The 27,998-nt window shown below is 40.9% G+C and overlaps 2 protein-coding genes across 3 annotated transcripts; both read right to left on the reverse strand.

Annotated features, from left to right (window-relative positions):
* Window positions 1–18: 18 nt before the first annotated feature.
* LOC117988003 (probable cytochrome P450 9f2) lies at window positions 19–11,499 on the reverse strand. 2 transcript variants are annotated; one of them, XM_069502568.1, is made up of 10 exons: window positions 11,362–11,499; window positions 9,655–9,818; window positions 9,009–9,125; window positions 5,368–5,573; window positions 4,369–4,504; window positions 2,946–3,026; window positions 2,306–2,524; window positions 1,968–2,065; window positions 1,230–1,398; window positions 19–662 (listed from the first exon to the last, which is right to left on the reverse strand). In XM_069502568.1, coding segments are annotated over exons 1-10 (1,359 nt in total). In that variant the 5' UTR covers window positions 11,364–11,499; the 3' UTR covers window positions 19–495. The 2 variants fall into 2 exon arrangements, with proteins under 2 accessions (XP_069358669.1, XP_034830991.1); XM_034975100.2 differs by lacking the exon at window positions 11,362–11,499 and adding an exon at window positions 9,940–10,215.
* Window positions 11,388–27,947, reverse strand: LOC117988002 (probable cytochrome P450 9f2). Its single transcript, XM_034975099.2, has 10 exons — window positions 27,691–27,947; window positions 27,406–27,569; window positions 26,691–26,807; window positions 18,357–18,562; window positions 17,439–17,574; window positions 16,620–16,700; window positions 13,976–14,194; window positions 12,857–12,954; window positions 12,121–12,289; window positions 11,388–11,554 (listed from the first exon to the last, which is right to left on the reverse strand). The coding sequence occupies exons 1-10, from the start codon at window positions 27,897–27,899 to the stop codon at window positions 11,388–11,390; spliced, it is 1,566 nt and encodes a 521-aa protein (XP_034830990.1). The 5' UTR covers window positions 27,900–27,947.
* Between the last annotated feature and the right edge of the window lie 51 nt (window positions 27,948–27,998).

Consider the following 27,998-nt stretch of genomic DNA (forward strand, 5'->3'; position numbering starts at 1 on the left):
TAAAAAGGTAATAAAAAATTATGGTTTTATAATCTTTATCATCAAACGACCAATCAGACCTTATAATAATATTATCCAGAGCAAAGTAACGCAAAAATTAAAAAATAGCGCAAGATTATACAAAACTAGCTGATGCCCGCGACTTCGTCCGCGTGGATTTCGGTTTTTAAAAATCCCGTGGGAACTCCTTGATTTTCCGGGATAAAAGTAGCATATGTCCTTCCCCGGGATGCAAACTATCTCTGTACCAAATTTCGTCAAAATCAATTGAACGGATGGGCCGTGAAAGGCTAGCAGACAGACAGACAGACACACTTTCAAATTTTAATATTAGTATGGATAGTAATACAAACAGTGCTGTTCTTATAACTTTCGATACTTCCTGTTGCCTGCGACTTTGTCCGCACAAATTTACGTTTTTATGACAATAATTTCTATCATTACTATTGATTTATGATGAACATTGTATAGGTTATCGATCTATCGATCGGTAGCTTAAGTCCTAGGTTCCAATCGAACCCAGGACCCGTTCTTGGGTTGAATGTTAAAGGGGTGCGGCTTCAGCTCGATGGGGTCCATGGTCTTCGCACACTTCACTATCTTGAAGTTCAGCACGAGGTCGTATATCAAAACTTTCAGCTCCATAAGGGCAAATCTAGACCCTGTAAAAAAGGATATTTTAAAACTGATCAGTGACATTCAAAGATTCAGGGACACAAAAATTTGAAGAAAGGATTTTGTTTGTCCAAATCTCCTTTCAGAATGAGAAGGTTTTGGCCATAGTCCACCACGCTAGCAAAGTGCGGATTGGCAGACTTCGCACACCTTTGAGAACATTATGGAGAACTCTCAGTCATGCATGTTTCCTCACAATGTTTTCCTTCAACCTTAAAGCAAGTGATATTAAGTGCTTAAAATGCACATACTTAAATCAGAAAAGTTAGAGCAGTGCGACGTGCCCAGAACCGCCTAATCTCCTAGTACGATTTCTCCTGGATATCGGGACAAATGCGGAGCCTTTTTCCCTACTAGGCATTGATCTCCTGGTACAATTTTTCCTGGATATCGGGATTAAAACTTGCCAGTTTGCCTGTTTGGAGAATGTGAACTCCTAGTACACTTTTTCCTGGATAAGCATAAAAACTAGGCATAGGATTTAGAATCCTGGTTTATATCTGGGGATTCTAGAAACTGGATAAAGCCTGGTTTCAGGACAGAAGAACTCTTACCGATGCAGTTCCTAGGTCCCATGCCGAAGGGCATGTAGGTGAAAGGTTTGATGTTGTGCTTGTTCTCCTCGGAGAACCTGTCCGGATCGAACTTGGTCGGGTCGGGGTGGTATTGCTCGTCCATGTGGACAGAGTTGACTAGGTTGTAGACTATATCGCCTTTATTTAGCTGTAAATAAGATACATTGGATGGTTAATCCAAACTTATTATTATAAATGCGAAAGTGTGTCTCTCTCTCGGTCTATCTGCTAGCTTTTCACGGCTCATCTATTTACAGTACGCGGCATAAAATAATGTACATCGACCTTTAGAGGGAGGTTTTGTAGAGCACTGTCTCTGTTGTTGAGACTGACAAAACGTCACATAGGTAAGAGTGACAGAGACAACGCTCTAAGAAGCCGAAACGTCATTCTAATGACCGATGTACATAATTTTCTGCCGCATACTGTGACCGATTTTGATGAGGTACAGAGTTAGTTTACATCTAGGGGACAGACTGGAAGACTTTCCACGGGATTTTAGACGCAATTTTTATAAAATCCGGTACAGAGATAGCTTGCATCATTGGACACGGACACAGCGTAATTTTTATCCCGGAATATCAAAAAAATCCCACAGGGTTTTTGAGAAGCCTGGGTCGAATCTGGGATCACCCGCTTATAAGACCACAGCGCTCACCATTGCGCCAGGGAGGTCGTTAAAATGACATCTCTAATGAACTTCTTAGGGTAACTTACTTGCACTGGCTTGCCGCCCTCCCTCGGTGGGGGTAACTCATAGGGTTTAGTGCAAACCCTGTCCATGATAAGAGCGGCTGCCCATTTCCTTTGCGTTTCTGGAATTCACAAAAGTATTGTAGTGTCTCCTGAAACATAACTTCATTATTTTATAACTAGCTGATGCCCGCGACTTCGTCCGCGTGGATTTCGGTTTTTAAAAATCATACAGTTATTCCGATAGATATCATAGATATACTCGTAGATCTCGAGATTTCTCGAGCCAGCGACAAAAAATTAATTTGTTCGGTTAAGTTGCGGATATCATGTTAGTTCCAAAATGTATAAAATGTTCTTACCGCATAACACGCAGTCCAAGTATTTCAAAGCAGTGAGGTTATCGTAAGTCAATTCCCCGTGCTTCTCCTTGAAGCTTCTGATCTCCTGGTACAATTTCTCCTGGACATCCGGGTTGATGGTCAGCTCGTGTACGCACATTACCAGGGCTGCAGCAGAACTCTCGTAACCGGCTGCGAAGAAGATAAAAGCTTGGCCCGCCAGCTCAGTTTGAGTCCACTCTAAAAAAAGTTTGAAAGTTGAAAAGTTGAGGGTGCTAAGATTTGCCCTAAATGGATAGGCATACTCTGAGGTGTATAACTCCCATGCAAGAAATTCCCAGAAGACATATCGGGGTGATTACGTAAAACGTTGCAGCAGTAGCAATGCGACAGTTAATTTGCTGTCTCTCTTCTTCTTCTTGTAATTGCAACACATAGACAGGTTACAAAAAAGAAATCCTCAAAAGTATACCGACTTTTTAGGATAAAAGGCGGATATATTACGGGTTTGAAAAATACTAAATCACTAAAACTACAAAATGAGGCAAATTGTTATTAGTATTGGATTGTGTTTAGGTAGTATAACAATAACGCTAAGTTTTTGCTACCGTTCTGGTTACAGCCTGTATAATAATTTATCAAATACGTTGTATGAACTTACGCCTTTGAACTGCTTTTGGTCTGAACGTGTCGTCGGTGGTCGACATATTGTCGCTTGCGTCATAATCATCTTTTAATGCTCCTGCAAATAAAATAAAACTTCACTATACTTACGTTAGTTTATAAAATCTTAAGCTCTTCTTTCTTCACTATCAAGACGTCGTCGGGCAAAGTTTCCATCCTTATGTCGTCGACATTATATATATATATATATTTAAATGTATTTAAATGTCGACGACATAAGGATGGAAACTTTGCCCGACGACGTCTTCATAGTGAAGAAAGAAGAGCTCAAGATTTTATAAACTAACGTATATTATATATATATAATATATATAAATATCTATATATATATATATATATATATATATATATATATATATATATATATATTATACATTTAAATATATATACCCACCGCACCTATATTGGAATAGGTCCACATTTTGATATTTTTTATTGTGCGTATCACAAGCACGTATTATAAATCTGTTATTACTGTAATTAGTTTCGGCAAGTGGAATCGAAAACATATTATGTTTACGTGTCTTACGCTTACTTAATTTAGGTACCTACGCAATATTTTATTTTAATTAAGAAATAAGAACTATCGATTATACCGTTAATGATTTTATATAAAAATATTTGGTCTTTATATTCCCTTCTAATTTGTAAAGTTTTTGTTTTGCGTCATCATTCCTCATACGTATGGCTAAGGTTTGGAATACTCTTCCACGATCTGTGTTTCCTACCAATTATAATCCGGGTATATTTAAAACAAGAGTGAATAGGCATCTTCTAGGTCAACGGGTCCCATCTTAGGCCACATCATCACTTTCTATCAATGATCGAGTGATTATGATCAAGCGTTTACCTGTAATGAATAATAATAAAAAAAACTATGGGCTGGTCTCCGCACTTAAACGTTTCTGTATGTTGTGCGTAAAAAAACTTAAGTTATTCTACTATGTATAAAATAGTAATAGTTTTCAGGGTTCCGTACCTCAAAAGGAAAAAAGGAATCCTTATAGGATCACTTTGTTGTCTGTCTGTTGGTCTGTCCGTCTGTCTGTCGTGTCTGTCAAGACTGGCAGGGCAACGGCGAGCAGTTTCAGTTTCACAGCGTTTTAAACTTTATTTACATTAATAACTACCCTTATCACTACCCGTATTATAAATGCAAAAGTGTGTTTGTTTGTTGGTTTGTGCTTCAATCACGTCGTCGCAACGGAGCAACGGATCGACGTGATTTTTTGCATGGGTATAGTTTAAGACCTGGAAAGTGACATAGGCTACTTTCATCCCCAAAAATCAAAGAGTTCCCACGGGATTTTTAAAACCTAAATCTTAGATTACGTCATCACTGGTCAGGTTGCAGTCAAGGGCTCACTTGTATCTGAATTTAAAAAAAAAAAAAAACTTACCTTTAGACGCCTCCATCAACAACTGTATCATATCTGGTCTCTCGATGTTGTTCTTCTCCCTGTGCTCCATCGTGCTCGTCACCAGGTGGTTGAAGAAGTCTTCAGTTTCGGCCGGGAAGACTTTTACGCCAAGTTTCTAAATGATTAAAGAGCGTGAATTTGCAGCTCGCTCCAGCAATGACTGACTGACTGATCTATCAACGTACAGGTAAACAACTGGACGGTTCGGGCTGAAATTTAGTATGCAGTTAGCTATCATGACTTAGACATCCACTAAGAAAGGATTTTTGAAAATTCAACCCCAAAGAGGGTGAAATAGGGGTTTAAAATTTGTGTAGTCCACGCGGACGAAGTCGCGAGCATAAGCTAGTTTTGTTATAAAGGCATACTAAACCAGTGGTAGATGTATTTAATGATTCAAAAGTATTTGTAAAAGTTTAATTGAATGAAAAATATTTCTATTCTATTCTATTTTGAACGAGAAATAATCGACATTCAAACAGTAATTAGATAGGAAAAGTTTTCTGAGTGACTCTGAGCTTTTCTATGAAGCCCATAGTTAGCGACCATGTTTCGGATCCATAATATGATGGCATCACTGGCAACACGCATTGTTCGAAGATTTTGGGTCTTCTAGCATCATCATCATCAACCGATAGACGTCCACTGTTGGATATAGGTCTCTTGTAGGGACTTCCACACGCCACGGTCTTGCGCGGCCTGAATCCAGCGGCTCCCTGTGACTCGTCTGATGTCGTCAGTCCACCTAGTGCGTCTTCCAACGCTGCGCCTTCCGGTGCGAGGTTTTGCCATTCCAGCACCTTGGGAACCCAACGTCCATCGGTTTATTCGAGCTATGTGCCCTGCCCATTGCCACTTCAGCTTCTCAACCCGTTCAGCTATTTCGGTACTCTAGTTCTTCTACGGATCTCCTCATTCCTAATTTGGCCACGTATAGAAACTCCGAGCATAGTTCTCTCCATTACTTTTGGTGCTTACCTTAGATAAATTAGGGAAGATATCAATAATGAAGAACAGGAAACGCTGCCAGGCGGTGAACTCAAACAGCTTCTGCCCAGTCTTGTAGAACTTGTTGTCCTTGTCCCGCACCGAATCCACCTGCAGGCCGAAGGCGGCGGACGCGATGACGTCACTCGTGTAGCGGCGTAACAAGTCCTCGGCGTCAATATCTTCGCCGATGCAACCTATCGACAACCAGATAGATATAAAGCGTCGATAGTCAGGAGCGGACCAGTTGTTGTTGTAGTTGGAATACCCCTCTCGGACTGAAATCCGAAATATCGCCGTTTCAACCACCCGACCCATTGCATTAATGTCACCCTTAATGTCGTACTGACTCCTAGCACAAGCTTTACGCTTAGGTCGCAACTTGGAGGAGAAAGGGGAATATTAGTCATCATGATAAACTTGGCTAGTATTCTTTTAAAGATACAGTTTTAACATAAATAGGATATTGTATGAAAGTCCGTCATTTTTCAAGTATTTCCATGAAAGTTAGTACCTGGGTTTCCGGTTAAAAATTAAACAGAAGCCCTCTAACAAATAAACCTGGAATAGCGGTGGAATAGTTATACTCTGTTTTGTCTTTTGCCTTCAAATGTCGAATTACTGATGACAGAGAAAGACAAAACAGAGTATAACTATTCCACCGCTATTCAGGTTTATTTGTTAGAGGGTAGGTGTTGTATAGAAGCAGGCGTTACTTTGCAGAATTCCATGATATACAATGAACCAAAAGCTTAATTTGCTATAATCCGCTGAAACAAATCGAATCTGTATGGTGCGACATGCAGCATGCGAAATGCACCGCCTGCCCTCCCACTGCTAAACATGCAGGAAAAAGCAGCCACCAGGCAATCAATTCGCACCACCACGCAGCACCACACAAATCCCAAAACAGACTCGACGCACGTTTCGCCCCGACACCGGAGCATCCTCCTTACAATCCACAATTGCAAAGTAATTTGCAATTGTGGATTGTAAGGTCTACAATGTAAGGATTTTTGGAAAAACTTCCACGCCGATTTTTAAGGATTACGGCAGTTTTTATTAAATCCGTACCCCTTTGGTTTCTACACGGCATCGCACCAGAACGCTAAATTGCTTGGCTTTGCCAACGGCCAAAGCCTCTCACTAGACCAGACCAGAAATTTAGAAATTATAAAATTCCAAACCCCTGCCGAGAATCGAACCCGGGGCCTCCCACTAATAATTTAACAACGCTTACTACTGCGCCAGGGAGGTCGTCGTTCTGTTTACTCTGAAAGAAATTCAACTACAGTCGAATTTTTTGTTTATTGACGTGTCCATTATACCAGCCTCAAAATCAAGTCCAAAGTTGCAGGGCCAAATTGCTTTATCTGTTCGACTGTGAGATCGTCAAGTCCACACGCTTTACCACTCTTCAACTTCTTGAGCCCAGCTTTTATTTCGTTGAGGCTATTGTTAGTGCTCAGAGCATCCGTTTCTGTGGTTAGATTCCTTAGGATTTTAGTAGCTCCTCGAAGGGGTTTAGTCTTTCCATTTAGGAGCAGTTGGTGGGCGACCTGGTTTGCAGTTACGTTTGTGTACTCACCGGGTGAGTTTTGGGTGCCAGTTAGATTCTTGAGAGTTGACCAGGCCTTTTTGCTGTTGTGGGTCATATCGACTGACTCAACCAGGTCTTGCCATTTCTTCCTTCGGCATTCACCGATACACTGCATTAGGCGTTCGCCGAGGGAGATTGTGGATTGGGAGAAGGGGTCTCCTTCAAAGGGGTTTGGTATTCCTGTAGGAGACATGCAGCGTCCCCAGACAGCCCGGGTACATAAGATGTGGTGCACCCTCTCGGAATGGTCTTGCGAGACACTGCTTTTGCCATGTCTATGAATATGTTATAATTCTGTGGGGTGGCTTCCATTGTGCGGATACGGTTGTCTATTGTGGTTGAGAACTCCTCCCAATGCGCCTTTTAAAAGTTGAAGCGCCTCCGGAAAGGGACTGTAATAGGTTGGACCACAGCACTTACCTCACAGGAGTCACAGGAGATAGGTCTATGCTGGGTGCGAGGAATCGGTTTTGCGACTCGTTTTCGGCACTGAGAACTAATGTTTGCACTAACAAAGATTAAGTCTGGGTTGTATCCCCTTTTCCATCTTCCACTATTGAAAGACTTGGGCAATTTTGGATCGTGCACCAGTGCAAGATTGTTGGCCTCGCTCCATTCTTTAACGGCCTCTCCATTACTATCTGTTGCGCTGTAGCCCCATGAGACGCTATTTTTTTTTTTATTATTAGATATGCCAACGATAAATTGTAACAACATTCACAAATATTAAAAACATGTCACAAACAATTCCAGTCCTACTACAATCATCAATTATAGGCATATACAGCATTACGTAAGTCTCCGGTTGTGTTAACAATAAGATTTAGAAGAACTTTTAACATTAACCACTAATTAATAAATATAATCTACAGCTAAATTAATAGATACAATTGCTTAATTAATAAAATTAGTTGCTCATTACATAAAAATTAAATTAAATTAGATAAGAGTCAGATAAGGATAACAATTTAAAGATTAAAGATTACGACAATGTCAGCTCATTCATGGAGTACAATTAATTCTTAAATTAAAAGAGAATCGTGGAATATATCAATGCCAGTGTATGTTAAGTTATTGTAAGAGTTTATTAATCGATTTGATGGGGCTAATTTTCCTAGATTACTTTTGGAAAAATGGGGCAAAAAAGTTTTATTTACAGGAAGTCTAGGAGGTCGTCGTGGGACAAGGATGTTTATCAGGTTCAATAGGTCAGGGGAATCCAGAGTGTTGTGGACAATTTTGTGCAGAGTTATTAAGTCCGACATAAGCCTGCGTTTTTCCAAGGATTGGATTTTAAAGTGTTTCATTCGTATTTCGTAATCGGCGCGATATGGACATGACTTATCTTTGAAGGCCAGGTACCTTGTGAAGGAACGCTGATTTCGCTCTTTTCTTGCCGTATGAGTTTTGTAATGCGAATTCCATGCTGGGACTGCATATTCTAAGATACTGCGGGTCAGGGCATTAAATATTTTTATAATACAGTTGGTACTTCTGAGATCGTTAGTGTTGCGTTTAATGAAGCTATGGCTGTTAAAGTCTCCAATAATTATGCTGGTACTCGTGTTGCCAAAGTTGATTGGGGGGGTGAAAAGGAAGGGGTGGCTGGGCGGTTTGTAGACGGACGTTGCCGTAGTGTCGGACAGCTCTACGGTCAGGATCTCCACATTATTTTCATCCGTCATATAGGCAGACTTTACGTGCGCACCGTGTCGGGTATAAATTGCGCTGCCGTACTTGTGGTGTGGTCGCTCGATGATGCGCGTCATGTTGGGTATTTCTGGCCGCGGATTATGGGCCGCGATCCGTCTCTTGTACGCATACTACGTCATATTTATTTACATGGCACATTGATTGGCCGATGATAACACTCCCGTCCGCTTCATTGACCTTGCGTATGGTATCAATAACTGTGTTTTTTTGTTGGCGGTGGGTTTCTAATGTTACTAGGTAATATTACCATAGGCACTGATAATTTACACAATTTTTTGTGTAGCTAAAGAACCAGCAAAAAACTTGAGCAAGCAAGTACCTTTCAAGTGGTTGACGATGTTGGCGCTGATCTCCGTCATGAAGGGCATCATCTTCCTCATCTTGGAGCCGGTGAAGGCAGGGCTAAGGGTAGTGCGCATGTCATGCCACCTTTCACCTAAAAATGTGTTATTTTATTTAGGCGGTGATATCTATCTATCGGTCTAGTGATTGACACCGACTTCCTTTTCGGTGGATCTGGGCTTCGATATCAGGCGCACGATTCTGATATCTCGGAATTATGTGCGTTTTAAGTTAAAAAATCCGGCCAAGCGCGAGTCACACTCGCGCAACGAGGATTCCGGACTACACTCGTATTTTTTCGACATTTTGCACGAAAATTCAAAAATTATGATGCATAAAAATAAATAAAAATCTGTGTTAGAATGCACAGGTGAAGCCCTTTCATAATTGATACCCCACTTGATATAGTTATCTTACTTCGAAAATTGAAAATACTAATTATTAGTTTATGACCACAATTTAATTTTTTTGTGTGATGTAACCACAAATTCACGGTTTTCAGATTTTTCCCCTAATGTCAGCTATAAGACCTACCTACCTGCCAAATTTCATGATTTTAGGTCAACGGGAAGTACCCTGTACATAGAATTTCTGTCAAGATTAAGCCATCATGAACTGTGTACCTTTCATCAGAAACAAGCTGCCTCCAAACAATGGGTTAGTATCCTCAGAGAAGAATTCCCTGTGGTCGACGAAGTGATCGAAGTCCTTGATCGTGATGGCTTTCATCAGCTCCCGGTCTCGGATTATGAGGATTGGAGTCGTGCCTTCTATATAGCCTACATACCTGGACAAAATATATTTAATGGTATACAAAAAATTCCATGGCACCTTGTTGGTTTTCTGGAATAAAATGATAGGGATAGCAACCTGGAGATAAAAATCGAATCATCGAATAAAAAACTTACTTTTCATCCGGGAAAGCACGATACAACGTATCCAAATCATCAACCGAATGATTTTTTAGAAACGTAGATTTCAAAATATTTCCAAAAATCGGTACCCCGGGTAAGTACTTCACTCCCCTCTTGTCGAAATAGTGATGTACCCGTTTGTACAGGTACAAAAAGTACACTAATAAAGCGGTTATCAGGAAGACTATGATCTCCACGATCATTTTGTTTGAATGTCACTCGTGTAATAGATACTAGTGATTGTTTGTCATTGTGGGTGTATGTACCTACTGAGCAAAGGATAATATGTTTTAGTTGACAGATAAGTGATAACTGTGCACGCGCACGCGCAGTGGGATATCCAGGGGCCCCAGGGGGGTTTCACTATGAGAATATTAGCTTGTTTTCAGGTTGCTACAAGCGCCATCTTACAGACAGCAGAAATATGTAAATTATTTTTTGTTTAATCGCTCAATAGATGGCGCTAAAGAATCTGTAGTTTGTGCCATGTTTGTACTTTGTGATCTTTCGCATGTTAAAATAATATTATGTGTGTATTGTTTTGATGTTGTTTGCTTCGATTTCAAAACTTCTGCATAACTGACTCTCTGATTTCGATAGATTTATTTCACAACTAGGCTAATTTATTGGAGTTTTGATATCTGCTATAGTTATTCGACCCTGGCTTCGCCTTTTGGATCTTGATGATGGTGTGAAACGCACTACCGTATATCCTAACGACCTGAAATTTGGAGGGTATATTCTTTGTAAAGAGTAGGTATCCACTAAAAAAGGATTTTTCGAAATTCCACCCCTAAGTGGGTTTAATGGGGGATGGAAGTTTGTATGAAAGTCGGTAATTTTTTAAGTGATTTGCATAAAAATTGGTATTTGGGTTTTCGGTCACAAATGAAGAAATAATTGTTTCAGGATTTTTGTAAAATTTGCCCATAAGGGTGGTAAAATAGGGGATGAAAGTTTGTATGGGAAAGTTTTAATTATTGATATTATAATTAACTTGAAATTTGGAAAGTAGATTTTTTCTTGAGGTTAGGTGTCATTTAAGAAACGACTATGAGAAAAATCCCCCCCCCCCCATAAAGGGGTGAAATGGGGGTTGGAAGGTTAAATGTGTTATTCGGTGCTGTTCAGAGTGCGCGTCCTGATGTTATAATGTTTGTTTCTGAAAAAAAAAGCCATTTGTTTCCTGTAGGCCACGGGGGCGAAGCCGCGGGCAGAAGCTAGTTTTAATTATATTATCCAGCGAAAAATAACGCAAAAATAAAAAAAATAGCGCTAGATTATACAAAATAGTAATATAGACGTGCTGTTTATAACTTTAGATACTTCCTGTTGCCTGCGACTTTGTCCGCATAAATTTACGTTTTTATGACAATGATTTCTATCATTACTATTGATTTATGATGAACTTTGTACATGTTATAGATCTATCGATCGGCAGCTTAAGTCCTAGGTTCCAACCGAACCCAGGACCCGTTCTTGGGTTGAATGTTAAAGGGGTGCGGCTTCAGCTCGATGGGTTCCATGGTCTTCGCACACTTCACTATCTTGAAGTTCAGCACGAGGTCGTATATCAAAACTTTCAGCTCCATAAGGGCAAATCTAGACCCTGTAAAAAAGGATATTTTAAAACTGATTAGTAACATTCAAAGATTCAAGAACACAAAAATTTGAATAAAGGATTTTGTTTGTCCATATCTCCTTTCAGAATGAGAAGGGTTTGGCCATAGTCCACTACGCTGGCAAAGTGCGAATTTGCAGACTTCGCACGCCTTTGAGAACATTATAAAGAATTCTCAGTCATACAGGTTTCGTCACGATGTTTTCCTTCAACCTTAGAGCAAGTGATTTAAGTGCTTAAAACGCACATACTTAACTCAGAAAAGTTAGAGCAGTGCGACGTGCCCAGAAGCGCCTAATCTCCTAGTGCGATTTCTCCTGGATATCGGGACAAATGCGGAGCCTTTTTCCCTACTAGGCATTGATCTCCTGGTACAATTTTTCCTGGATATCGGGATTAAAACTTGCCAGTTTGCCTGTTTGGAGAATGTGAACTCCTAGTACACTTTTTCCTGGATAAGCATAAAAACTAGGCATAGGATTTAGAATCCTGGTTTATATCTGGGGATTCTAGAAACTGGATAAAGCCTGGTTTCAGGACAGAAGAACTCTTACCGATGCAGTTCCTAGGTCCCATGCCGAAGGGCATGTAGGTGAAAGGTTTGATGTTGTGCTTGTTCTCTTCGGAGAACCTGTCCGGATCGAACTTGGTCGGGTCGGGGTGGTATTGCTCGTCCATGTGGACAGAGTTGACTAGGTTGTAGACTATATCGCCTTTATTTAACTGTGAATAAGATACATTGGATGGTTAATCCAAACTTATTATTATAAATGCGAAAGTGTGTCTCTATCTCGGTCTATCTGCTAGCTTTTCACGGCTCATCTATTTACAGTACGCGGCATAAAATAATGTACATCGACCTTTAGAGGGAGGTTTTGTAGAGCACTGTCTCTGTTGTTGAGACTGACAAAACGTCAGATAGGTATGAGTGACAGAGACAACGCTCTAAAAGGCCGAAACGTCATTCTAATGACCGATGTACATAATTTTCTGCCGCATACTGTGACCGATTTTGATGAGATACAGAGTTAGTTTACATCTAGGGGACAGACTGGAAGACTTTCCACGGGATTTTAGACGCAATTTTTATGAAATTCGGCACAGAGATAGCTTGCATCATTGGACACGGACACAGCGTAATTTTTATCCCGGAATATCGAAAAGTTCCCACAGGGTTTTTGAGAAGCCTGGGTCGAACCTGGGACCGCTTATAAGACCACAGCGCTGACCATTGCGCCAGTGAGGTCGTTTTAAAATGGCATCTCTAATGGACCTCTTAGGGTAACTTACTTGAACTGGCTTGCCGCCCTCCTTCGGTGGGGGTAACTCATAGGGTTTGGTACAAACCCTGTCCATGATAAGAGCGGCTGCCCATTTCCTTTGAGTTTCTGGAATTCACAAAAGTATTGTAGTGTCTCCTAAAACATAACTTCATTTCCTTTTCCAATTCCCTTGTATATATATCTTAGAGATAGCGATGTTTGTTAAAACCAACATGCATCTTTTCAAGACTGCAAGGGAGGTATTTCCGCGCGGAACTAGAAATAGGGAAAGGCTGATGTTAAACAAGACGCCCAGGACAGCCACGTATTTAAAGAATTGTAGTGCCATGTGTGTAAAAGTCTATTATGCAATTCCTAAATCTGTAACTGCACTACCAGTAAACAAATGCAAAAATGCATTAAAAAAGTGGCTGTCGCAAAATGTATTTTATTCTGTTGGTGAGTTTTTAGAATTTAAGCACAAGAATTAGAATGAATTTGATTAAGTTATTAATATTATTGACTGACATTTATATCTTTGACGCAATATGATATTCTTATCTGATGTACTGCCTACTTTGTCAAAACATTTGTACGTCAGGGCTTCCTGACTGGATATGTTGGCAACTCTCTATTGTAAACACCTTGTCTTCCAATATTCACACAAATAAATTATTTCATTTCATTTCATTTCATTTCATTTCATTATTTTATAACTAGCTGATGCCCGCGACTTCGTCCGCGTGGATTTCGGTTTTTAAAAATCATACAGTTATTCCGATAGATATCATAGATATACTCTTAGATCTCGAAGTTTCTCTAGCCAGCGACAAATAATTAATTTGTTCTGTTAATTTGCACTCTCTCTCTCTCCGGTCGTTCCTTCATTGCTGAAGATCGTGGTCCTGGCAAACTGCCCTCGAATGGCTTATCTGTTTCCATCGGCTTCTGTCGGTGGCCATTTTTACAATGTGATGAAATCCACACCTGCTGGACTCCTTTAGCTGGTCGGACCATCTAGTTGGTGAGCGGCCTCTCTGTCTGTTGCCCTCAGTGTTGCCCGTCACTATGAGCTTTTTTTATAGCACTATATGTAGGTTAAGTTGCGGATATCATGCTAGTTCCAAAATGTATAAAATGTTCTTACCGCATAACACGCAGTCCAAGTATTTCAAAGCAGTGAGGTTATCGTAAGTCAATTCCCCGTGCTTCTCCTTGAAGCTTCTGATCTCCTGGTACAATTTCTCCTGGACATCCGGGTTGATGGTCAGCTCGTGTACGCACATTACCAGGGCTGTAGCAGAACTCTCGTAACCGGCTGCGAAGAAGATAAAAGCTTGGCCCGCCAGCTCAGTTTGAGTCCACTCTAAAAAAAAGTTTGAAAGTTGAAAAGTTGAGGGTGCAAAGATTTGCCCTAAATGGATAGGCACACTCTGAAGTTTATAACTCCCATGCAAGATATTCCCAGAAGACATATCGGCGGGGTGATTACGTAAAACGTTGCAGTAGCGACAGCAACGCGACAGCAGTAGTAATGCCACAGTTCATTTGCTGTCTCTCTTCTTCTTGTTTTGCTGTGGGGCTATTGCTGTCTCTCTGTAGCCGATGTTACGTGTGGCGTTTGACAGCAATGAACATCCCGCGGTGATGTTTTTTCGAAAATTCCTATTACAATGTACCTACTCACTTAAAATATGGTTGTTTAAATGATAAGAAAGGTTGGAAATGATCATTGCTTTAACAGCTTTGGTAGATCTAATAAGTTTTACGTGTAATTGTGAAATGGTGACAGTAAAAAGAAAACCCCTCTGAGTTAGTGGTGGGGGGCCTAAGGCGCGTTTGGACTTTGGAGCCCTCGTAGACGTAGCTTTAGGTTTAATTTAACGTAATTTTATAACCATTACATTAAATATCTTACATAATCAACAATTGACAATTAAAAATTACGGATTACGCACTGTACTTCCGTCATCAGAGTTATATCCGACATCCGTGAGAATACCAGCGATTATTTACGACATATTTATTATGTCATAAGCTCCCATACAAAACAAAAAGGAACGTATTTTCACGGACCCGGATCGGATTTTTTTTTTTTTTTTAAATTTATTTATTCATATTAATTTTACAGAGTTTCCTACATATCTATCTCGCCAAACTGGTGGGCCAGTTTGTTGGCGAGGTGGCGCTCTTAATACTATGTACATAACTTACTACTATATTTCCTTAACGCTATTGACACACCTATATCTATTCTTATAATAAAACTGTACTACATACTAATTTAAACCTACCTACTTCACTAAAAGATAAAAACTAACACAATTGAGTATACTAACAACTTACTAATAAATAACCAAAGAAAACACAAATTAATAATTATTAAGAAGCATGATAGTCAGTTAGAGAGTCCCTAAGTAAGTGTTTCTTTAACCTCTTTTTAAGGACTCCCTCACTGAGCCTATCGATATCCTCCCCAGCCCAACCGATTGCATTAAATATTTTAGGAACTAAATATGCGCTTATTCTTCTACCGTAGTAGTTATACATTTTTGGCTCTACAAATCTCACCTTCCTATTTTTCCTAGCATTATCCCGCATTTTAACCTTTTTTTTTAAATTTGTTGAGAAAATATTATTTTTTACTATTAAGTATTCTACTTTCCTGTTAACAGGTAAAAGTCTTTAAAAACACTGTCATATTGTCCTTTGTATTTTTTCTTCTCTTGATGAAAATGAGTGCGTAACCGTCGTAAGTATACAATGGTTCCTATCAATTTTGAATTAAATATGGCTTTGACTCAACTTTGACTTTGAGATTAGGTACTTAGATATTAATATTCAGAGTATTGATCTAATGTTTGTTTCGCCTCGCGCATAGTACTTACCAGCTATTACGTCAGAATCAGATTAAACTCTCAAATCGAGTACCTAACTAATTAGTTGGTTATTATGTTGTTGTTTTATTTTTTTTAACCCAATGCTATGATAACTATATTGATAATGTGACCGCAACCATTTTTATTATACTTACTCGTATCAATATTTACATAATTATATTTGTTTAATGTATTTAACATGATTTAAAGGAGATAGGTACTAAATAAGTTGTTTAATAAACATGAGCTCGCGAACAAAAATGTGTAATTACACAAATAAAGTACTAAATAAACGCTGATAAACTTTGTGAAATGAGTTCCAGTTTAGTACCTTTTCAGTGAAGTGATGAAAATTATGAACTTTGGGTGCAATTTTCGCAATCTTTTAGGCCGTTTTGGCTCTGAAATTAATTATTATATAGAGTTACAGAATAGAGTTTTTTTTAAATAATTTATAGAAGGTGCTAGATAATGTTCACAACATCCCTGCAAACTGAGGTTTGGACCGAGCGATGTGTAGAAGTATCTACCAAAAAAATAATGAGCCTCGTAGCGTGATACCCCTTTTTTTATCACTGGGAAATGCGTTTACGCATCCCCCCCTGAAAGCCAGCCAGCTACCCAACCAGCCAGCCAACTGGAAGGAAGGTATGTGGGACTCACCGGCTGAGAGGCGACCGGAATACCCACTACATACTACTGGGGACTCCACCGGGGACCCACTCACGAGGTCCCCCACCACACGTTCGAGGCGCACCAACGATGTGCAACGAATCACTAAAACTACAAAATGAGGCAAATGGTTCTTGGTATTGGATTGTGTTTAGGTAGTATAACAATAACGCTAAGTTTTTGCTAGCGTTCTGGTTACACCCTGTATAATAATTTATCAAATACGTTGTATGAACTTACGCCTTTGAACTGCTTTTGGTTTGAACGTGTCGTCGGTGGTCGACATATTGTCGCTTGCATCATAATCATCTTTTAATGCTCCTGTAAATAAAACAAAACTTTACTATACGTTAGTTTATAAAAACTTGAGTTAGTTAGTTAGTTAGAGTTCCGTACCTCAAAAGGAAAAAAAGAACCCTTATAAGATCACTTTGTTGTCTGTCTGTCTGTCGTGTCTGTCAATAAAACTTTAAGAGTACTTCCCGTTGACCTAGAATCATGAAAGGCAGGTTGGTAGGTAAGTAGTTCTTATAGCACAAGTAAAGGAAAAAAATCAAGAAACCGTGAATTTGTGGTTACATCACAAAAAACATTAAAATGTGTTCATGAACGAATAATTTTGAATTTTGAATTTTCAATGTTAGATACCTATATAAAGTGGGGTATCATAATCAGAGGGTTTTACCTGTAAATTCTAAAACAGATTTTTATTTATTTTTATGCATAATAGTCTTTGATTTATCGTGCAAAATGTCGTAAGAAATACCTACCGTTCCTCCCTCCCCCTTATCTCCGAAGTGAACCAGTGAAAAATAAAAAATAATTATGGTCAATAGAAATGTATGTATAATTTCATTGATTCTCAGTGAGTTTTGCACCTTAGATTGCATCGTCACTTAAGTACCACAATGTGCGAGCGCAGTCTTCAAAATAAAATTCCATTCAAAGGGTTTAATAAAACTGCCATACCCCTTCCAGTTAATCTTAGATTACGTCATCACTGGTGAGTTTGCAGTCAAAGGCTCACTTGTATCTGAATTAAAAAACAAACAAACTTACCTTTAGACGCCTCCATCAACAACTGTATCATATCTGGTCTCTCGATGTTGTTCTTCTCCCGGTGCTCCATCGTGCTCGTCACCAGGTGGTTGAAGAAGTCCATAGTTTCAGCCGGGAAGACTTTTACGCCAAGTTTCTAAATGATTAAAGAGCGTGGATTTGCAGCTCGCTCCAGCAATGACTGACTGACTAATCTATCAACGTACAGGTCAAACTACTGGACGGTTCGGGCTGAAATTTGGTATGCAGTTAGCTATCATGACGTAGGGGTTTAAAATTTGTTTAGTCCACGCGGACGAAGTCGCGAGCATAAGCTAGTATTGTTATAAAGGCATACTAAACCAGTGGTAGATGTATTTAATGATTCAAAAGTATTTGTAAAAGTTAAATTTATTTTGAAAGATAAATAATCGACAATCAAACAGTAATTAGATAGGAAAAGTTTGCTGAGTGACTCTGAGCTTTTTTATGAAGCCCATAGTTAGCGACCATCTCTCGGATCCATATGGCATCACTGGCAACATGCATTGTTCGAAGACTTTGGGTCTTCTAGCATCATCATCATCAACCGATAGACGTCCACTGTTGGATATAGGTCTCTTGTAGGGAGTTCCACACGCCACGGTCTTGCGCGGCCTGAATCCAGTGGCTCCCTGCGACTCGTCTGATGTCGTCAGTCCACCTAGAGCGTCTTCCAATGCTACGCCTTCCGGTGCGAGGTTTCGCCATTCCAGCACCTTGGGAACCCAACGTCCATCGGTTTTTCGAGCTATGTGCCCTGCCTATTGCCACTTCAGCTTCTCAACCCGTTCAGCTATATCGGTACCTACTCTAGTTCTTCTACGGATCTCCTCATTCCTGATTTGACGACGTAGAGAAACTCCGAGCATAGTTCTCTCCATCGCTTTTGGTGCTTACCTTAGATAAATTAGGGAAGATAGCAATAATGAAGAACAGGAACCGCTGCCAGGCGGTGAACTTGAACAGGTTCTGCCCAGTCTTGTAGAACTTGTTGTCCTTGTCCCGCACCGAATCCACCTGCAGGCCGAAGGCGGCGGACGCGATGACGTCACTCGTGTAGCGGCGTAACAAGTCCTCGGCGTCAATATCTTCGCCGATGCAACCTATCGACAACCAGATAGATATACAGCGTCGATAGTCAGGAGCGGACCAGTTGTTGTTGTAGTTGGAATACCCCTCTCGGACTGAAATCCGAAATATCGCCGTTTCAACCACACGACCCATTGCATGAATGTCACCCTTAATGTCGTACTGACTCCTAGCACAAGCTTTACGCTTAGTTCGCAACTTGGAGTAGAAAGGGGAATATTAGTCATCATGATAAACTTGGCTAGTATTTTTTTAAAGATACAGTTTTAACAAAAATTGGATATGAAAGTTTGTATGAAAGTCCGTCATTTTTCAAGTATTTCCATGAAAGTTAGTACTTGGGTTTCCGGTTAAAAATTAAACAGTAGGTGTTGTATAGAAGCAGGCGTTACATTGCGGAAGTCCATGATATACAATGAACCAAAAGCTTAATTTGCTATAATCCCTTTTGACGACCTCCCTGGCGCAGTGGTGAGCGCTGTGGTCTTAATAGTGGGAGGTCCCGGGTTCGATTCCTGGCAGGGGTTTGGAATTTTATAATTTCTAAATTTCTGGTCTGGTCTGGTGGGAGGCTTCGGCCGTGGCTAGTTACCACCCTACCGGCAAAGCCGTGCCACCAAGCGATTTAGCGTTCCGGTACGATGCCGTGTAGAAACCAAAGGGGTATGGGTTTAATAAAAACTGCCATACTCCTTCCAGGTTAGCCCGCTATCATCTTAGACTGCATCATCACTTACCACCAGGTGAGATTGCAGTCAAGGGCTAACTTGTATCTGAATAAAAAAAAAAAAATCTGCTTGAAACAAGTCGAATCTGTATGATGCAACATGCAGCATGCGAAATGCACCGCCCGCCCTCCCACTGCTAAACATGCAGGAAAAAGCAGCCACCAGGCAAGCAATGATAAATGATAAATGATCTGCCGAGAGTAGTCAGGGAAGCAAAATGCTTGCTATTTGCGGACGACCTCAAGCTCTCTGTAGGAGTGACTGAAAAGGCTGACTGTGCAAGGCTGCAGAGGGATATCGACAGAGTGGTAAGATGGAGCGAGGATAACCTCTTGCAGTTCAATATCTCAAAGTGTGCAGTCATCAGTTTTTCTCGTTCACATGCTCCAATCCTAAATCAATATAAAATCAACGGGATGCCAATGTCGAGGGTTGTAGAGGTAAGGGACTTGGGGGTTAGTCTGAACACTGAGCTAACGTTTCGTTCTCATATAATTAAATGTTGTAAAAAAGCATATCGAAATTTAGGCTTTATACTTCGCACGGTTCGCGGTTTTAGTAATATGAAGGCTGTCGTTGCCTTATACAATGCGCTTGTAAGAAGCCAATTAGAAGGTAATGCAGTCATCTGGGCTCCTCATGAAACCAAATATTGTATGATGTTGGAGAGGGTACAGAACAAGTTTGTCAGGTACTTGTATATGAGGCTGTATGGGGTATATCCATATTATCCTCTAATGTACCCAACATTGTTTGTTCTAGGGATGGTAGGATATAACGAGCTGAGGGTAAGGAGGGAACTTGCGCTCGTTACATATATCTTCAAGATATTGAGAGGGAAGGTTTGCGATGCAGACATATTGGCGCAGGTTAGTCTGTGTGCCCCGGAGAGGTACGTGGAGCGGAGACGCCGGCCGCCGCTGCTGGCCGTGCCGTACGGGCGTACCAACTTGCTCAGGCAGGCGCCGCTGACGCGCGCACTCCGCACCCTTAACTTAATAGCCGAAATAATAGATATTTTTTGTTGCTCTCTGACTGAGCTCACAAGGATAGCAATGTGGATTATAAGTTATTCATAAGATAGCCGTTAAGTAGTAGATTAATAATTTTATTGTCGTTGTAAATAATTTATTTTTTAATTTTAAGTATAATTGTTAATAGGTATAAGATAGATTAGAGTGCACTGTCGCATTAGGACTACCCTGTAAGGACAGTGCACATTATGGTATAATAATAAATAAATAAATAAAATAAATAAATTCGCACCACCACACAAATCCCAAAACAGACTCGACGCACGTTTCGCCCTGACACCGGAGCATCCTCAGGAGATGTAGACCTTACAATCCACAATTGCAAAGTAATTTGTAATTGTGGATTGTAAGGTCTACAAGGTAAGGATTTTTGGAAACACTCCCACGCCGATTTTCAAGGATTACGGCAGTTTTTATTAAACCCGTACCCCTTTGGTATCCACACGGCATCGCACCAGAACGCTAAATTGCTTGGCGGCACGACTTGGGGTTGCTATAGAGTACAATACCATCCATTGGGATAGGGGGCAGTAAAGGGGGTGCTCCTGAAACTCTAAGTTAAAATTTCAGAGCTCGAAAATCATTTTTTTAAATAAAATTAATCACTTTAATCACAATTAGCATTTTTAGAATAAACTAAACAAACACAATACAAAATCGCAAAATACAATAGATACTGTCATAGGTTACCACCGTTAACACCTGTAATACTTTTTTTTTTTACTGATTTTACGGCTCTGGGTTCTAATCTATAATACTTTTGCTGCTGCTTTACAGACTACAGACCAGTAAAGTAAACTTTTTTTTTCTAAACGGCTTTAAAGCGAGTCTTCTGGCGTAGCCTGTTTTAAAAAACTTAAGGATTGGGTAGGTTAGGGGGGGGGGGGTTTATCCCCTTCTAACCTAACCATTCCGAGTCGGAGTGCCCCAAGTCCCGAGCTCGCTTCGCTCGCTCTTGATGGTGGGAGCGGGGGGGAGGACCCCCCACCATAGTGGTGGTCTCTTCTCGTCGACCGGGGCCCGTCGACCGGGGCCCGTCGACCGGGGCCCGTCGACGGAGCCCCGCTTCGCGGGGCTCCTTTTTTCTGGGTGGTAAAAAAAGAAATAACCCACGAAGGGGATGGCGGGGTCTTACAGACCCCGCCATCCCCTTCTAACCTAACCCTTCCGAGTCGGAGTGCCCCAAGTCCCGAGCTCGCTTCGCTCGCTCTTGATGGTGGGAGCGGGGGGAGGAAAGAGACCCCCCACCATAGTGGTGGTCTCTTCTCGTCGACCGGGGCCCGTCGACGGAGCCCCGCTTCGCGGGGCTCCTTTTTTCTGGGTGGTAAAAAAAGAAATAACCCACGAAGGGGATGGCGGGGTCTTACAGACCCCGCCATCCCCTTCTAACCTAACCCTTCCGAGTCGGAGTGCCCCAAGTCCCGAGCTCGCTTCGCTCGCTCTTGATGGTGGGAGCGGGGGGAGGAAAGAGACCCCCCACCATAGTGGTGGTCTCTTCTCGTCGACCGGGGCCCGTCGACGGAGCCCCGCTTCGCGGGGCTCCTTTTTTCTGGGTGGTAAAAAAAGAAATAACCCACGAAGGGGATGGCGGGGTCTTACAGACCCCGCCATCCCCTTCTAACCTAACCGTTCCGAGTCGGAGTGCCCCAAGTCCCGAGCTCGCTTCGCTCGCTCTTAATGGTGGGAGCGGGGGGGAGGAAAGAGACCCCCCACCATAGTGGTGGTCTCTTCTCGTCGACCGGGGCCCGTCGACGGAGCCCCGCTTCGCGGGGCTCCTTTTTTCTGGGTGGTAAAAAAAGAAATAACCCACGAAGGGGATGGCGGGGTCTTACAGACCCCGCCATCCCCTTCTAACCTAACCGTTCCGAGTCGGAGTGCCCCAAGTCCCGATCTCGCTTCGCTCGCTCTTGATAGTGGGAACGGGGGGGAGGAAAGAGACCCCCCACCATAGTGGTGGTCTCTTCTCGTCGACCGGGGCCCGTCGACGGAGCCCCGCTTCGCGGGGCTCCTTTTTTCTGGGTGGTAAAAAAAGAAATAACCCACGAAGGGGATGGCGGGGTCTTACAGACCCCGCCATCCCCTTCTAACCTAACCCTTCCGAGTCGGAGTGCCCCAAGTCCCGAGCTCGCTTCGCTCGCTCTTGATGGTGGGAGCGGGGGGAGGAAAGAGACCCCCCACCATAGTGGTGGTCTCTTCTCGTCGACCGGGGCCCGTCGACGGAGCCCCGCTTCGCGGGGCTCCTTTTTTCTGGGTGGTAAAAAAAGAAATAACCCACGAAGGGGATGGCGGGGTCTTACAGACCCCGCCATCCCCTTCTAACCTAACCGTTCCGAGTCGGAGTGCCCCAAGTCCCGAGCTCGCTTCGCTCGCTCTTAATGGTGGGAGCGGGGGGGAGGAAAGAGACCCCCCACCATAGTGGTGGTCTCTTCTCGTCGACCGGGGCCCGTCGACGGAGCCCCGCTTCGCGGGGCTCCTTTTTTCTGGGTGGTAAAAAAAGAAATAACCCACGAAGGGGATGGCGGGGTCTTACAGACCCCGCCATCCCCTTCTAACCTAACCGTTCCGAGTCGGAGTGCCCCAAGTCCCGATCTCGCTTCGCTCGCTCTTGATAGTGGGAACGGGGGGGAGGAAAGAGACCCCCCACCATAGTGGTGGTCTCTTCTCGTCGACCGGGGCCCGTCGACGGAGCCCCGCTTCGCGGGGCTCCTTTTTTCTGGGTGGTAAAAAAAGAAATAACCCACGAAGGGGATGGCGGGGTCTTACAGACCCCGCCATCCCCTTCTAACCTAACCCTTCCGAGTCGGAGTGCCCCAAGTACCGAGCTCGCTTCGCTCGCTCTTGATGGTGGGAGCGGGGGGGAGGTATAGATTAGAACCCAGAGCCGTAAAACCAGTTAAAAAAAAAGTATCTTGCTAAGTTTACTTTATTGGTCTTTGGTTCCCAGCAAGATTATTATAGATCCCAGAGCCGTAAAACCAGTTAAAAAAAAAAGTATTATAGGTTTATGTTATGGTAATCTTTATATGTGTTCGTAGTTCATACTTTGCGGTTTTGTGTTTCTAAAAATGCTAGGGACCTAATTAATTTCATTTTATTTACATAAATCTGTATAAAATACGCGATTACGTGTCTTGAAATTAAGAAATTACGTAAAGATCAGTGCAAATTAATATCTTTCCAGTGAATATTAACGAAATCTATGTAGTAATCGTGTTTTCTATTTATAATGTTAATCATTTTAAAATTGTATAAATGTCTATAAATACGTGTCTCCGAAACTTGAAATTACAGATATGTAAAGTGCAAATGAACCTCTTTATACTGAATATTACCGCTATACCTATATAGTATAATATTCGTGAATAAATAGTGGTGAACCTTTCTATAGTGGAGCCCACGACTTTGCCGATAGGGTGGTAACTAGTCACGGCCAAAGCCTCTCACCAGACCAAACCAGAAATTTAGAAATTATAAAGTCAAAGTCAAAGTCAAATGATTTATTCAAAATAGGTAATAAATTACTCTTATTGATTGTCTGGTATAGTGTTAGATTTGTAAGATAATATAGTGGTGATAATTATAACGCAAACTTAAAACTAAAGCTACGAGGGTTCCAAACGCGCCCAGGTCTGAGAAGAGCCCACAACAAACTCAGCCGGGTATTCTTTTTATTATCACCACTTTACAAATTTATTGAAACTTATTAGAACTATCACAAAGTCGTTAAGCAACTCATTCCCAAGCTTGCTTATCATTTAAATAATCCTTTACATTGTAATAGGATTTTTCAATTAGTTTACGTTTTATGAAAACTTTGAACTTGTTGAGAGACATCTCCAATATGTCTTCTGGAAGCTTATTATAGAAACGTATGGAATTACGAGCAAATGAATTGCTAACTTTACTGAGCCTAGAGGCGGGAATTACAAGTTTATTTTTATTTCTAGTATTTATATTATGACAGTCACTTTTTTTTTTAAATTTATTTATGTTTTTATGTACGTATAGTAAATTTTCAAAAATATATTGATTATGCACTGTCATAATTTTAACTTCCCTAAATTTAGTTCTCAGCGACTCTCGTGGCCCCATACTGTATATGGCTCGAACAGCCCTTTTCTGCAGCACAAAAATAGAATTAATATCAGCAGCATTACCCCATAATAATATACCATATGACATAATGCTGTGAAAGTAACTAAAATATACTAGTCTCGCAGTTTCTATGTCTGTCAACTGGCGAATCTTTTTTACCGCATATGCGGCAGAACTAAGTCTGTTCGATAAGTTATTTATATGAGAGCCCCATTGAAGTTTTGCATCTAACGTTATTCCAAGAAAAATAGCGGTATCCACTAAATCTAATTCCTCATTATTAAGTTGCACAGTGGTTTTCACCTGCTTAACATTTGGTAAAGTGAATTTAATACACTTTGTCTTTTTCCCGTTGAGAAGCAGGTTATTAGCTTCGAACCACTGTACTAACTTGGTGAGAGAATTGTTTACTTCATCAAAAGTTGTTAAGTATCGATTGATTTTAAATAAAAGTGATGTATCATCAGCAAACAAGACTATCCCGTAATTGTCCTTAGCGAGGTAAGGAAGGTCATTGATGTAAATAAGGAACAGAAAAGGTCCTAAGATGGAACCTTGTGGCACCCCCATTTTTACAACGGATCCGGGAGATCGCTTTCCATTCACGTCTACCCTTTGTATTCTATCATTTAGGTAAGAACTCATCAATTCCAATGCTGCACCCCTAATTCCATAATGGTGCAATAAAAATATAAAATTCCAAACCCCTGCCGTGAATCGAACGCGGGACCTCCCACTAATAAGACAACAACGCTTACCAACGCGCCAGGGAGGTCATCGTTCACTGTGAAAGGAATTCAACTAGATATTAGTATGTCAATTTTACGCCGAGGGGTCAATCGCACAGATAAATTATGAAACCCGGACCGGTCCGGGACGTCGAGCGGAATTTTCCAGGGGATGCCTGAAAAACAGCGCTGAGGTAGTGTACCCACATACACTACTACAGCATTACGCTGAGGCAATTCCCTTTTTTGGGACAGCTATGCGCCACAGACACGCATTCGGGTTTATGTCAGACATTTATTTTATTTTATTTTAGATTAATTTTACTGTAATTCCATGCAATTCGGCTGGGAAAATCGCCGCCTCTATACACGTACCTACAGTCGTACACTATCTATAGGAGCTAAGTAAGTGCAGTGGTTTTCTCGGTTGAAATGCATGGAAAGCCGTACGTATTAGTTAAGTATTTGTGATCTTTTTGTCTTCATGCTTTGTTTTTTGTTGTGTTTTTTTGTTTTGTTTATGTACGTTTGTCTGGTGTTGTTCTGTTTTGTACTGTGCGCTATGGTCCCAAATAAAAGGTTATTTTATTTATTTATTTAACTACAGTCGAATTTTTATTTATTGACGTTTCCAGTGTTACCAGATTTTTATGAAAAATAAATAGTGCGGGGGGCAAAAAGGATCTCCAACTGAGTTGGTACAGTAGCTACGGGTAACTTTACATAGGTGTCTAGCATTGGGAGTCGATGGTTCAATGGAATTAATGGTATAAAAATTATAAAAAAACTCAATCACCTGCTGTAAATAGTTTCATAACATCTTAGACCACCTAATTACTCAATATACTTAATATATTTACGTTAATCATATCCTAAAACCTTATTTAAAGCACTCTTATACCAACCTTACCTACATCTAGGTACTTATTTCATTTTAGTAATTATTTACTAGTTTTACAATGCTTCCTTTTTACTATGCTTGTGTGAGCTCAATGTAAAATAGAAAAGCGGGAACTGGTTCATTGACTCATTCACATGACACAACTGAACATGGTATCATCATCGACATAGGAATACACCACGCATAAGTACATGCAAGTTGTATGTAGTAAGCTGTGGATAGTGTTGTGGATTTCATATTTGTCAATTTTGTTAGATTTAAGTCGTACCTAGTTATAACTTTTATTAGGTAATTGTTTACTGTCCCAAATAAAATAAAAATAAAATAAAGTTCTTTGGGTATCATTATTTTACGATTTGACAACAGCTAATGTCAAAACGTGTTGTTTAATTAAAATTTCGACTAATACGTTTTGTGTCCGTTTAGTCCTTCAAATTGCCCTGCAATGATAACAGCTAGGTACTTAGTTGATTGGCCGATGGGCGATGATATCACTCCTGTCCGCTTCATTGACCTTGCGTGTGGTATCAATAATTGTGTTTTTTTGTTGGCGGTAGGTTTCTTATGTTATTAGGTAATATTACCATAGGCACTTATAATTTACACAATTTTTTGTGTAGCTAAAGAACCAGCAAAAAAGTTGAGCAAGTAAGTACCTTTCAAGTGGTTGACGATGTTGGCGCTGATCTCCGTCATGAATGGTAGCATCATCTTCATCTTGGAGCTGGTGAAGGCCGGGCTAAGGGTGGTGCGCATGTCGTGCCACCTTTCACCTAAAAATGTATTATTTTATTTAGGCGGTGATATCTATCTATCGGTCTAGTTATTTAGGCGGTGATATCTATCTATCGGTCTAGTTATTTAGGCGGTGATATCTATCTATCGGTCTAGTTATTGACACCGACTTCCTTTTCGGTGGATCTGGGCTTCGATATCAGGCGCACAATTCTGATATCTCGGAATTATGTGCGTTTTAAGTTTTAAAAAAAACCGGCCAAGCGCGAGTAAGACTCGCGCAACGAGGGTTCCGTACTACACTCGTATTTTTTCGACATTTTGCACGAAAATTCAAAAATTATGATGCATAAAAATAAATAAAAATCTGTTTTAGAATGCACAGGTTAAGCCATTTCATATGATACCCCACTTGATATAGTTATCTTACTTCGAAAATTGAAAATACTAATTATTAGTTTATGATCACAATTTAATTTTTTTGTGTGATGTAACCACAAATTCACGGTTTTCAGATTTTTCCCGTACTGTCAGCTATAAGACCTACCTACCTGCCAAATTTTATGATTTTAGGTCAACGGGAAGTACCCTCTACATAGAATTTCTGTCAAGATTAAGCCATCATGAACTGTGTACCTTTCATCATAAACAAGCTGCCTCCAAACAATGGGTCAGTCTCCTCAGAGAAGAATTCCTTGTGGTCGACGAAGTGGTCGAAATCCTTGATCGTGATGGCTTTCATCAGTTCCCGGTCTCGGATTATGAGGATCGGAGCCGTGCCTTCTATATAGCCTACATACCTGGACAAAATATATTTAATGGTATACAAAAAATTCCATGGCACCTTGTTGGTTTTCTGGAATAAAATGATAGGGATAGCAACCTGGAGATAAAAATCGAATCATCGAATAAAAAACTTACTTTTCATCCGGGAAAGCTCGATACAACGTATCCAAATCATCAACTAAATGATTTTTCAGAAACGTAGATTTCAAAATATTTCCAAAAATCGGTACCCCGGGTAAGTACTTCACTCCCCTCTTGTCGAAATAGTGATGTACCCATTTGTACAGGTACAAAAAGTACACTAATAAAGCGGTTATCAGGAAGACTATGGTCTCCACGATCATTTTGTTTGAATATCACTCGTGTAATAGATACTAGTGTTTGTTTGTCTGTGGGTGTATGTACTGAGCAGAGGATATGTTTTAGTTGACTGATAACTGCGC

Source organism: Maniola hyperantus, chromosome 13 (assembly GCF_902806685.2).
Source record: "Maniola hyperantus chromosome 13, iAphHyp1.2, whole genome shotgun sequence".
Classification (NCBI taxonomy): Eukaryota; Metazoa; Arthropoda; class Insecta; order Lepidoptera; family Nymphalidae; genus Maniola; species Maniola hyperantus.